Source organism: Rhinolophus sinicus, chromosome 3, assembly GCF_057876585.1.
Source record: "Rhinolophus sinicus isolate RSI-liver-muscle chromosome 3, RSI-T2T, whole genome shotgun sequence".
In the NCBI taxonomy this organism is placed as follows: Eukaryota; Metazoa; Chordata; class Mammalia; order Chiroptera; family Rhinolophidae; genus Rhinolophus; species Rhinolophus sinicus.
Window position 1 is genome coordinate 9,804,338 of NC_142503.1, and position 13,099 is coordinate 9,817,436.

The following is a 13,099-nucleotide window of genomic DNA, read 5'->3' on the forward strand; positions in this document are numbered from 1 at the left end:
ACTCTGCAGTGGCTTCCACCTCTTTTCCTCCTGACCTCAAGGGCTCTGGCAGGCAAGGTGTGACAGAGGCACTCAGCGATCCTAGGCCTGATGTCTACAGGTCACTCCGTCACCCTCTCCTCTTTCCAGCAGCCTTCAACCTAGTCCCTTCCAGACAAGGCTTATCTCAGGAAGCTGGGGACCAGCAGAACGCCCTCAATGGACACAGTCTGATGGGCCAGGAGGAGATGGCCACTCACGTGGGAAAGAGTGATCGTGTCCTCATCCAGGCCCTGCAGAGAGAGGGTGTCAAGAGGGAGACGGGCAGGTGGCTAGGAGAGAGGTCTGAGGTGCTCTTGGAGTGAGGAAGAGCGACCTTCCACCTAAGAGCGTGTGAAGGAATAATCCAGAAAGAAGAAAAACCAGCAGAGGATAGTGTCACGGAAGCCAAGGAAATGAGCAGAGGATGGAAAGAAAAGTGGGCCGCATCAAACCTGTAATTGGAGAACCGGACGGGGAGAGGGGCCTTGAGATAAGATTAGCTGGGGGCATTGAGGCAGTGAGGACCTCTGCAAGCTCTGTAAGGACATAACAAGTGATGGGGCAAGAATGCAGGTCAAAAGAATGATCGAGGAAGAAGGAGGTCCCCATGGCTCCCTGAGGGAGGAGGCAGGTGGCCTCAGGTAGGGACAGATGGTGGGGGGAGACAGCAGCAGGAAGGTGGGGGGAGGGTGTCTTCAGGTAATTCTCTCCAGAAGTTCGAATGCTGAGGAGATGAGAAACGTAGGCTGCCTGCTGTATAGAGACACAATTTTTATGTTTTCTTTAACTTTCTTTAAGGTTGGGAGTCTTGAGCTGTTAAATGTGGACAAGAAGGGGTGAGTTGGGAGAGGTTGACATCGGAGAGAGAGGGAGGAGCTGACACTGATTTCCGGGCAGAGAGGAGGGAGGAGACTGCCGGTGAGTATCCACCAGGTGCTATGCAAGCACGGAGCTGCGCGTGCGTCCACAGTGGTCAGACACATACATCCGAGAGGGGGCACTCGGCTGCTGGGCTCCTGGACATTCTGCCCATGTATAACTGCGTCCCCTCAGGGGGACCCTCCCTGACTGTCCTGTCCAAGACAGCATCTACCTCACCCTCTTTCCTTTAACTAAAATGTCCCCAAAGCACCTGTGACCACCGGTATCAGGCTGCAGAACGGCCACCCTAAGAGATGTATTCACTCCCTAATTCCCAGGAGACTTAGGGAGTACTTAGGACTTTGTAGGGTACCAGATGTGAGTAAATTAAGGGACTTGAGATAAGATTCACTGGGCTTATCTGGGTGGGCCCAGCTCACCATCACCAGTGTCCTTACAAGACGGAGGCAAAGGGAGAGTTAATGGGGCACACGGAGGAGTAGGCCGTGTGAAGACAGAGGCAGAGATTGCAGTCACGTGGCCAAGCAATTCTGGCAGCCACCAGGAGCTGGAAGAGGCAAGAAACCGATTCTTCTCTAAAGCCACCGGAGGGAGCACGGCTGCTGACACCTTAATTTCAGCCCCATGAACAGAACTGTGACTTCCGGCCTCCAGAAGTGTGTGAGAACACATTTCTGATGTTTTAAGCCATCAGGTTGGTGGTGATTTGTTACAGCGGCCATGGGAAACTAATACACTACCTAACACCATGGTGTGTGCTTATTGCCTGTCTTCTCTATGAGATTGCAAAAAAGAGTCTGTGTGTTTTACTGTGGTAGTCCCAGGGCCTGGAACGTGACAGGGGCTCCAGCATTTGTTGAATGACTGCAGGGTGAATGCATGTGTTCTTTCCCTGGGGAGCTGGGCCCCTAAACAGAGAATCCCTAAGCAGTGTCGATCCCATTGTACACGTATGCTCCACTGCCCAGGCTCTGCCTAACGCGTACATCTGTGGCTTACAGATCTTCCCTTCCTGGCATTTCTAATGTTTGGCTGCTGTGTGCAGAGATATCGGATATCTAAGCCGGAGGACTAAATATATCCCATTCTCTCTGTGCTCACTGCAGCTTGTGGGCAACTGACATTTCAAATGAACAAAATGACCATCGGCTGGGTAAGCACTGTCGGCACCTGGGATTGGAGGCTACGAACAGGAAGGTGTGATGGGACATCCGAGAGCTTTCCCAAGCCTCAGGGAGAAAAAGGTCCACACATTGATGTCTCGCGTATGCATGAGGTCCAACTATGGAAGGGATGTATAAATCTATCAAGAGGCGGATTATGTTAAACACCAAAAAAAAAAAAAAAAAAAAGCACAGAAATTTGGAAGGGTATTTTGTGTGTGTGTGTGTGTGTGTGTGTGTGTGTGTGTGTGTTTGTGTGTATAAATAGAAAATTCATAAAATTATTCTTTAGCATCAATTATACCAATAGCTGTTTATTTTTTAGCGGTATAGCCATCTTTTCCTCACTCAGAATCTTACGTGTCTGTGAACTTCAGATGAGGACAGCTGGCATTCTTTGCTTACAGCATGCCTGGCACTATGTAAGCTATGAATCCTTTGAAAAGTCTTAAAAGGTGGGTATTCTTATCATGTCCGTGTGGCAGCTGGGGAAGCTGAGGCTTTTAGTTTTAAGTGACCTTCCCAGAGCCAGCCAGCTGGTGAGTGGTGGAGCCAGGATTTGAACCCAGGCCCTGGGGCTTGCAGACCCACATCCATAAACACTGTGCTAAATCCTTTTCCTTTCATCCCTTTGATCATTAAAAACCGTGACCAGGGCAGTCAAGTGCCATGAGAGCCCCAGGGCCATTCAGGGCATCTGAACTCACCTGCAATTCAGAGGTGCCAGCTGTGGTGCGTGCACCGTGATGCTCTAGAAACTTATTTTTGGGGGGCAAGTGTCAATTCATTCAAGTCACATGGGTTGAGGGAGGACTAAAGACAGGCCCCTGGAAACCACCTGGCACCTGATTAATGGTGAGTAGGTTTTCCAGGCACAATTGTTTGCCACACTTGCTTTTTCTCAGCATCACGCTGAGGCTTGCCCTGGGCTCAGAAGGTCTGAAAAGACCCCAGAGTAACCTCATGGCACAATAGAATGCTGCTGATGTCACCGTGCGTCTGACTCAGCACTGGAAATGCAGTAATAAACCCATTAAAATAAAATAAAAAACATTTTCAACAAAGGCCACATATCAGCTAGCTAAAAGCAACTCTACCATCCAGGTTCCTTTCTGTCTGTCAGCAGGTGCAGGAGACCCCTAGGAGCTGGGAGCCGTAAGCCGGGGAAATGCCTCCGTGGACCAGAGGGTTTTGTTGTTTTTTGTTCCAGGGCCCAGTGGTCTCTGGCTTCATTAAACATGCAAAACGACCACTCGGCATGCCCATCAGGCGTTCAGTGTCCTCTCGTGCTCATTTTACACACTGATGTACATACGGCTACTTAGTGCTTCTGGACACATTTTGAGATAACGCACAAAAAATATTTTGAGATGTTTGACGCGGGCTTTGCTGACTCCCCACATGCTGGAATGACACAAACCAACAGGACATGGAGAGTTTTCGGCCACCAGGACCGGGTTCATATGCAGAGCCCACGGCACCTGGGTGTGTGCGCGCAGGTGCTGAAATTGGAAAGCCCACCCCAGCCTTATCATGACGGTCCTCACGTCTTCTCCTGATCATGGTCAGGAGGGTCTGGCTTAAGCATCGGATCAAGCTGACGTCTGGTCCCACCGGATAATGTGCCCAGTGGAAAAGAAAAATGCTTCCCAGACTGGTTCTGTCTTTAAGCTGAGACTAATAATTTTTTGTTTTGTTTTAAAGCCACAGAGAGTCGTCAAATAGAATTCCTGGACATCTATGAGTCAATCCCCACTGAGTGACTGTGCCATTTGAGGGGCACAGCAGTTTGTGACCGTCATCCATCTCTGATCAACTGCTTTCGCACCAGGAGAGACTCCAGGTGAAGCCTGGGAACCATACCCTTGGTGTGAGACAGGGGCCAGCAAACAGGCACGTGCAGGATCCCGGGAGAGTACAGTGTCTTCCCACGGTTCTCTAACTCGTTCGGGTGGGGCACACGTTCTAGAATGTGGGGCTGTGCTGATATGTTAAACGGGAGCTACGTAATTTTTACAATTTTGTGCCAAGTCACACATCATTCGTAAGGTTCAAGTGGGAAGCAGTAGAAGGGATCAAGATTTTGAGACAATTTTGGGGGCGGGGGGATAAATAACAACGGGATTAAATTCTAGTGATTGAATTTGTTCCTGAAAACTGGGGATATGTTTTGGCTTTTCAGTGTTAGCAGTGACAGTGGATTCTGCCAGGGCCTGGTTGGGGTGCTCTGGATTATTTGGGGAATGGAAAGCAGCATAAAAAAAAAAAGCAAAAAGCAAAGTGACTTAAATCTAGCACTGGTACTTCCACTGGATGCTATGATGCTAATAATACCGCCTTCTCCCCCCAAAACCATCCGCAAAGATACAATTAAGCACATTAACGCAGCACAGTGCTAGACCACATGAAAAGTATTTCTAAGGAAATCCTCTACTGAGGTTCTCACATGGAGAATCTGGAGATAAAACAAAAGGGACGTCTTACAGAGTCACCCAGTGGAGAATTTAAAACGACAGGAAGCCAGTTGCTTAGTTAGGTCTGGTTAATGAATCCACCCGGCGGGCCGGCCATGAGATCCCTTTCTTTCAGAAACACCAGTGTATGAGTTTGCGAGAGCTGTGGGAACAAGGCTCCACAACCTGTGGTTGAGGACAACAGAAGGGAACGATCTCACAGCTCTGGAGGCCAGACCCCAGGTGCTGACGGGACGCCCTCAGAAGGCCTAGGGAAGGGTCCCTTCCTGGCCTCTCCCGGCCCTGGCAGCGTACGTCCAGTCTTCACACGCCTCCTCCCTGTGTGCGGTCCAAATGTCCCCTTATAAGAACACCAGTCATACTGGGGGAGGGGTCCACTTCCTCACCCACCAGGACCTCGTCTTAACCGTTTTTCCAAATATGGCCACATTCGCAGGCACTGGGGGCGAGGCCCGCTGCACAGGCGGTTTGGTGGACACCGTCCAACCACGACAATCAGAGGAGAAGGTTCAGGATGGACTGCAGTCACACTTTCTCTTTTTACCACCCACTGACGTTGAAACACAAGGCTCTGAAAGATTCAGAGTAAAACCCATTTTAATTTTTTTAAAAAAGAAGCCGATCCTTAAGTCGTAACAGCCACTGGCGTCAGATAACCTCGCACCTATTGTGGGAGGTACTGTAGTTTGATGGCATCCTGGCAGGTTCCTTATCTCTCTGCCTGAGTGACAGCCATACATACACGCACGCATACACACACACATGCACACACACACAAAACACACTCGCACGCGCACACACATACACACACGCACGCACACATACACACACGCATGCACATACACGCATGCACTGCACGCACACAAAACACACGCGCACGCACGCACACACATACACGCACACACACACACACACACAGACAACACACCACCCACCACGCAGACTCATTTGTTGAAGCTGAGGGAGGCCAGCGGGCTGCAGTCAGGAGGCCCTGGCACAGTCCCATGACCTGGCCATAATCTGAATCTGAGGGCACAAAGCCACCTCTGGAGAAGTCTGGTGAGACTCCACCTTCACACCTGCCTGCCCGAAACTGGCCAGTGCACCAAAAATCAACCCGTTCACCAAATCAGCCCATTTGTACAACAAACTGTCAAATTTACAGACTTCTTAAACACTTGTCTCTTTTTCAACTCTTCTAAAGCCGACAGCAATTTGTACTGGAAGGATTGGCAGGGCCCTGGGGGAATGTGAGGGCTCTGGGGTGTCTGGGGCTGTCATACTCTCCCCATCTGTCTGTACCCACCTCTGTCATTCTGTTACATCTTCCTCTGACTCTCCACCTCCCCCTTCTTTTTCTGTCCCATAGTCTCCCCTCTCCCTGACATCCCCGCTCTCCATTTCCCCGACTCTTGCTCTCCTCCTCCTGACTTTCTCTGGGTTCAGCATCCAGTGGGTGCTGGGTACGGCTGTGCAGGTTGCTCACAGCACCAACGTGCCCTGCTAGCTCTGCCTGCCAACATCCATCTGGATGCCCATTTCCATTATGTAAAAAGGGGGTTGGGGAGGCCTCAGCAGCAGCCATGCCCTGCTTTGCATCCATTCTTCTCCACCTCTTGCCACAGAGGGCCCCCCCTCTCTTGGAACAGCTCCCCAAAACTAGAGCAGCAGGGAGCTTAAGAAAACACCAGAAGTTCTTAAAATGTCACCACAAAGTCAAAATGGAAACTGGTCAATTAAAATCATCCAAAGCTGTTAAATAGTCCCCATTTAATATGATTTGCTATAAACTTTAGAAAGAATTGAAAAAAAAAAACATGTTTGGGGTAAGTTGGCAAGTTTGGTAAATTTATCTCTACTGGCTTCCCAAACTGGCCCTGGGGGACACTTCTTTCTCACCAAAAGGACTGTTGAGAAGACACGTCCCACCCTGGTTCCTGGTTTCGTTTCACCCCCAAATCTGGAATCCAGGAGGGAGTCATGCTAAATCCCCGGCTTTCTCAGAGGCTGAGCTTCTGTAAGTTTAGTCACCAGCTCCTGTGCCCCGAAAGGAAGGAACGGTTTCTGAGTCCTTAACTGTAAGCTCATGCCCACCTGTCTGTGTTCTCGACGATTACCTACAAGAAAAACTTGGCCTTTTAGAAGCCGCACTAGTTCTCACCGTGTTTTCCAGTCAGTCACATAAGTGATGGAGGTCATGGCTCTCCTGGGAGGTTCAGGGGAAAACTGGCCACTTGCTTCTGACCCCAGCACCCGCCACAGCTTGGCTCCTGTGGTCCTACCTGCTTTCGTTGGCTCTGACCACTGGCCGGCAGGGCGTTCTCCTCTGCGTGGTTGCCCCTCCACAATGTAGCATGCCACTGGGAGCTGTGCTTCCCAATCCATGTAAACCGTGCATACTTCCAACTGTGTGTTCCTGTACCCCACACAGCAGCTTCCCCGTCTGCAGTCACCGTGCTAGACCCTGGTTTGCATTATGTCCCCTCCTTTGTTGCTATTGGGGATTAATTTTTATGTGACAATTCTACCATTTTGAAGCTGATCTTTGGATTGATGGCAAGTTTGGTAAATTTGGCAAGCTGATCCACAGGCTTTCCAAGATGGCCCTGTGTCAGGAACAGGGAGGTCCCTGGCCTCCTTTCCTCATCTTCACTCCCATCAGGTGGTCTAGGAAATCAACCAGCACTTGGCCTGGCATTTGTTAAGGCAGCTGGAAGGACTGAGGGCAAGACGCTAACAGGAAAACATTACTTTTCTACTCTACACTCCTCCTAAATCCACCTCCCCTTCCAATTGGGCAGCAGACATTTGCTACTTTGCTTAAAGCCCAGTGGATCGAAACCACTCCTGGATAAGAAAGAGTATGGGGCAACGACCAACTTTTGGTGTAGGACAGGCATCCAACATTTAAAGTGAAAAATCTAGACTAGGGAATAAATATGTGTATTGTAGCGTGCTGCAACATCAGTCTCCTCTTAACTGTCCAAAGTGACACAGCCGGAATGTTCACAGGCAGAGGGTGAACCCACAATGTCAGCACCCGAAGAGTGAGCCCGTACTGATGGAAAGACAAACGTTTGTTCTGGACAGCACACGTTGTTCTTTGAGTGTCTGCAGGATCCGTGGGGCCAGCTCTTCTCAGAGCCCCAGGGAAAAGAAAGAGCTGGCTTGCCCAAAGAAGGAGAACCTGAAAGTGTGCTAGTGCTAGGAGCCACGCAGGAAGCTGTGGAATCTTTGGAAAGCCCACCCTTTGTCCGAACTATCATCTACTGGCATAAACACGAAGCGTGCTGCTCTGGGGTATTTCAGTGACCTCTGCTACATTAATTTCCTGATATTAAGAAGTTAGAACATTAAAAAAAATGAAAATAGACTTGAGAGTAAGGAGCCTCTTAAACGCTTTAAACATAGGATTAAACTGAGTCTGCATAAGGAGATTGTCGCTCACCAGGCTGGCTGCCAATGGTGCCTTTCTGATCTTTATCTCACAGTTATTATTTGATTCATGTGTTTATTAACCGTTTATGGTGCACCTTCTGTTTCAGGCAGGGTGTTAGGTCCTGGGGATAAAAGGACCTAACAGACCCTGCTTTGGGAAGTTCCCAGCCTATAAGCAGTAATACATGTAAAGAATGAATATGGGTAAGTGCCATAAAAAGGTATGTGCACATTAAAGGCAAAACTTAACACTTAATTTAGAAAAAAATAAAAAACCCTTTCATTTTTTTCTATGCATCTTTTAACCACAATTCTTTTAGCCAAGATGTTGGACCAATTAATTGAATCCTTATAAGGATAATATATGTGAGACAGACACTTCACAAACTGCAAACTCAGGTACCATTGTTTTCAATGTTGACGAAACCACAGTTTCAGATATGGCGACAAGGGCTCCAGACTGGAACCTCAGGCCAGACATGAGTTTCTGCTCCCTGGAAATGGGGAGCTTCAGAGCAAGGGCCCTGGAGAATGAGCCTGCAGGGCTGGTTTCTAGCTGGTTCTATCACTGGGGGCTTAGGCAAGTCTCTTACCCTCTCTGAGTCATTTCCTTTCCTAAAATATTATGGGTCTTGACTAGTTCACCTCCAAGTTCCTTTCCAACAAGGACTCTGAGTTTTTATTTCTGTGGTGGACACCTACCCTGAGATACTTCTCGTTACAGATGATAGGATTAGAATAATTAAATAAATCAAACCCCTCCATGGGAACCCCAAACATTTTTCTAGATCTCAGGTAGTGATCATTTCAACGTAAACTAGTTGTACTTGTTTTAGAAGTACAGATCACTTCCTGTGAGCTGAAGGAGAGAAGGAATACCCTTAAATCCAATCTGGTCAAATTCTCCATTGATTGGACTCATCTGTAGCAGTGGGACGATGTTTAAATGGAGGGAAAGGAGACAGAGGAGGTCAGAATGGGGGTTGCAGAGCCCGTAACAGCCCAAAGCTTCTAGATTTCTGTGTGGACGAGGTCCAAGTCACAGAACCTGGCATCCAAGTCAACTCAGCTTTCGACTTCCAGTCATTTAACACATTCTCCAAAAGCTGAGGTCTGTTCCTGGAATAAAACTCTTCTCTCTGTTTCCTAAAATATTCTTTTAAACAGTTTCAAGGTTGTTCACTGTTTTGCTAATATTTTAGGGAGTTATGGAAAAACTTGCACACCATAGAGAGAAATAAAGCAAACAGGGGAGCAGGATTAGCCGGGGGACCTGTCCTGACTCCAGCAGGCACGCTACCAGAAATTCCTACTAGGTCACTGTTTCCATCCCCCTCCCCACAGAGTTCATGAGGGATGGACGAGGGAGGGGCTGGGTTGGGGTGCCGGGTGGTTGAGGACACACGGGAATGACCGGGTGTCAGAGGTGTTATGTGATGAGCTATTTGTCTCGTGTTGCCCTTTTTACAATCCATTCAGGGTTTGGATCAATGGGTCAAACATTAAGCTGTGCGCTTTGAAAACTACCCATTAAAAGTTTAACACATACGCAGAGACTGATTTTAAAGAACTACTGTCAGGACTTACCAAGCTAAATGGTTCTGGTGATAACAGTAAGCAGGACAACAGTTGCTGTGGCCCTGTCATCAGCGTAACCCAAGCCCTTTTACGGCCTTAGGTCCCGGCTATCAGTCACTTAGGAGGAGAAGCCACACACCCAGGCATTTCTAAAACACACTTCTACTCTGCAATACAAACGGAGAATTTCTACAGGACTTCACAGAAAATGTGCAACCACAACAAAACAAGGAAAACTGAACTGAGTTCAAAAGACCTGGATTTCTTTTGATCCTCTTCTCAGCTCCGTCTTTACGACCCAAAGGGCACAGTCTACAATGCAAGTTTGCTTATAGATGTTACGGGGTTTTTTCTGCTACTGGTGATAAGTGTTATAAACAACCTGAAATTATATACCACGTGCTTTAAATAATAGAGCGTGTAAGTGTTTCCTCCATGTTTTTTGAACATTATCATCTACATTTCAATTATTCATGGGAGTTGATACAGGAAGGACACGTGCTGTTTACTGAAGGTTGTACACAGGCACCAGCAGTGCAGTGTGACCCACACCTGTTCACACCTGCATCTGTGAAGACGGCACAGAGCCTGGGAGGCAGTAGGTGCCCATAAGTGCGTGAACAATGAATAAATAAGTAGGAGACATCAGCGTCACTGTAATTAGGAAAGGAACTTTCCCTGGAGAAATAGAAATATCACCAATTAAATTTGGAGAAGGGACAGGGATGGTAATACAGTTCACTCTGGAGGTTCAAAGAGGGGCTGGAAATTATTCAGCAAGACAAGAGCAGTATTACAATTAATCGCAAAATCAGCCTTTCTTCAGCATTTATGAAGTCCCGAGAAATGCCAGAAGTTGTCTCTTTGTTCCTAGATGCAATAACCTCCTCGAATACAAAAATGTTCATATTTTGGGATCAAACTGTTCTGAAGAGGTTGTTCATTAACCTAGTACAGCATCGCATTATGCAATACAAGCCATGTCCCTTTCATAGAAACATTCAACTTCTCCTTTTCCAAAAGCAAAAACAGGGTGGGGTGGGTCTCTCTTACCGTTAGCGACAAGGCCATGCACACGAATGTGAACTTCTTGATGTGGGCTGCTGTGACCGTGCTGTTGGTGCTGACCAGTTTATTGCTGGGGTTATTCTAGGGGGGAAGAAGAGGACACTGGTGACGGCTCTGGGTTATCCTCGGCTGACGACACATGCAGCTTAAAGAGCATCTCATTTCTGTTTTATTTGATGTGTCTAAAGTATAGATGTCAAGTGACAGTTTGGAAGACAGCTGTCACTTTGCGTCTCTCTCAGACAGCTGTCAGGTCTCTGGACGTGAACGTTAATGAGAGGAAGGTCCAGACTGCACGCTAGGCAGTGTCTCCTGAATTCGCAACCCCCCTTTGGTGCCCACCTAGCCTAGTCCAGGACCTCAGCCCATGTTTCCCCTCCCGGCCACCGTGGGCATCTCCCTGAATGCCACGGCCCTGCTCTGTGACCCTTGGGCCTTCTCCTCTCCACCAAATGGACTATGAGCTGGACTGGGCATTCAAGGCCTTGCTGGCCCTGACCCAGACTCACATCCCCGCCACGACTGCTCGGCCTGTATCCCAAAGGGAAACTCTTGCTCGTCCCCTAACACATGTCTCGCTTCTACGTTTCTGTGCCTTTGTTCCTCCTTCTCTTATTGGATCTTCTGTTCGTCAAAAACATCCATTTCTTCAAGGCCCATCGTCTTACTGCCCATCTCATCCTTAAAGCCTCTTTGAGCTCCAAATTGCCTCTGAGCCCCCCTTCCTGCAATGCTGACCACCTGGAGCTCACCGAAGGCAGGTTTGGCATCCTGGCCTCTTTTCAGGGGCCTGTGCCAAAGCCCCTCTGAGGTGTGGGCTCGCAGAGATAAAGGACTGTGTATCTCACTCTTCACTTTAGCTCCTGCAACTTAGCACAATCTTTCTTGAGTGGAGAAGGTGCTCAAAGCCTTTGTTAAATTGAATTTAAGCAAATAATGCAGATGGCTCAGATGTCCTCTTCCACATCTGTGACTCTAAGGCTTGCTAAGGCTGTCCAAGCGCCCCTGCTAAGCCTGCCCATAACCCAGTCAAAATGAATGCCTGGCCCTTAACTATGAAATCCAGCAGTAAAAAATAATCCCCGCCTCGTTATGGATCCAATTAGTCCCAGAGCTGACTAATGAAGATATGTCTTCAGCACCTGATTCCCATGTCCAGCCTATAAAAGCAGAGATACTACAGGTTCCACTCGGAAAAGAACTTTTGATGTTTCCTTTACTTTGCAGTCTAAGGCAATCGCTCCAATCCCTTCCCCCTGTGGATGCCACCAGCACAAATTCTGGGTGAGCTTACATTGTCTTATTTCCAGTCTCTAAAGCATATCTGCTTTCCTGAATGACAGACTGCTGTCTTGGCAATGGGTGGGACACCTGTCCATCTCACTGGGATCGATCTGTGAGAGTGGTGCCCTGGTGGGCTGAGTGAGGAGGTGGCCTCACTGGCAAGAATTAGGCCTCAAATCACACACATCGCCCGTGGTGACAATAACGTGCATACTCCGTCAGGTGCACTTTTATTTTTAAAATAGCAAATACTTCTGCAAGTATGGCTAGAATAAACTAGCATGTGTCAGGAGATCGGCATTTGTGTGTGGTGTTGTCTGCCCACTCTGCTTAGAAATACACCCCTTCGCAGATGATAACTGAACAGTAGAGAGAATTTGTACTAGTGGAAAACTCTACCAGTTCAATATTTACCTAGAACCATCAGAAGCTAAGTGAGGAATGTGAACTCTCTCATTCTGGAACCCACAAAGAGGCTAAGGATTTCAGCTGTCAGTGCAGCAGATTCTGGAAATCCACACAGAGATGTCTCAGATTTGGGTGAATAGACGCATTCACATAAATGGCTGGGAGTAGCTCAGTGGACCCCTTGAGAGAATAGGTGAGGTTTCAAAGGGGTCTGAGCAACTCCAGTCCCTGGCTAGAGGTACACTCGTTAACGGAATTTTCTCATTGCGTCTACCCTCTGTGATCATAAGTAAAACAATGTTTGTTCTTGGATGCTCCTAGCAAAACTGTATAGTGTTGGATCGTTAAGTTTCATGATTTCAAGGTCGTCAAAAACAATTTCAGATGAGACTTTCACGGCCAAATGGTCCTAACACTTTCGTACCTGCTCTTCTCATCAAGTTTTATTATATAGTCTTGTTCTCCAAGTTTTATTATACAGTCTTGTTCTCCAAGAGCTAGAAATTTAGCAAGAAGACTTAGGTCCATTTTGGTTTTCTAGGACTTGCTTCTTTACACGTGTTCCTTGAAATGAAAACAATGATTTCTCTGGTTTGCCTGGATGAAACCCACTCAAACACAGATGGTCAGGGGATTCATGCCTCTGAAGTCCACTCTCAAAGGCCTGTGAAGCCGGAATCAGCAACCTGATGCTGCAAGCGAATGTCGGCTACAGGTGGAGGGTCCCCATTAGACTGTGTGGTGGCAATCCCCAAAAGTGTTTTGAGGTGAGGTGCTTTTCAT

General features: G+C 47.9%; 1 protein-coding gene across 1 annotated transcript in view; it reads right to left on the minus strand.

The window, feature by feature from the left end:
- ANKH (ANKH inorganic pyrophosphate transport regulator) overlaps window positions 1-13,099 on the minus strand; it is a 125,904-nt gene that overhangs the window by 14,922 nt on the left and 97,883 nt on the right. Inside the window, exon 8 of the mRNA XM_019753533.3 lies at window positions 10,610-10,705. Within this exon, the coding sequence (XP_019609092.1) occupies window positions 10,610-10,705 (96 nt within the window). The remainder of the gene's footprint in view (window positions 1-10,609; window positions 10,706-13,099) is intronic.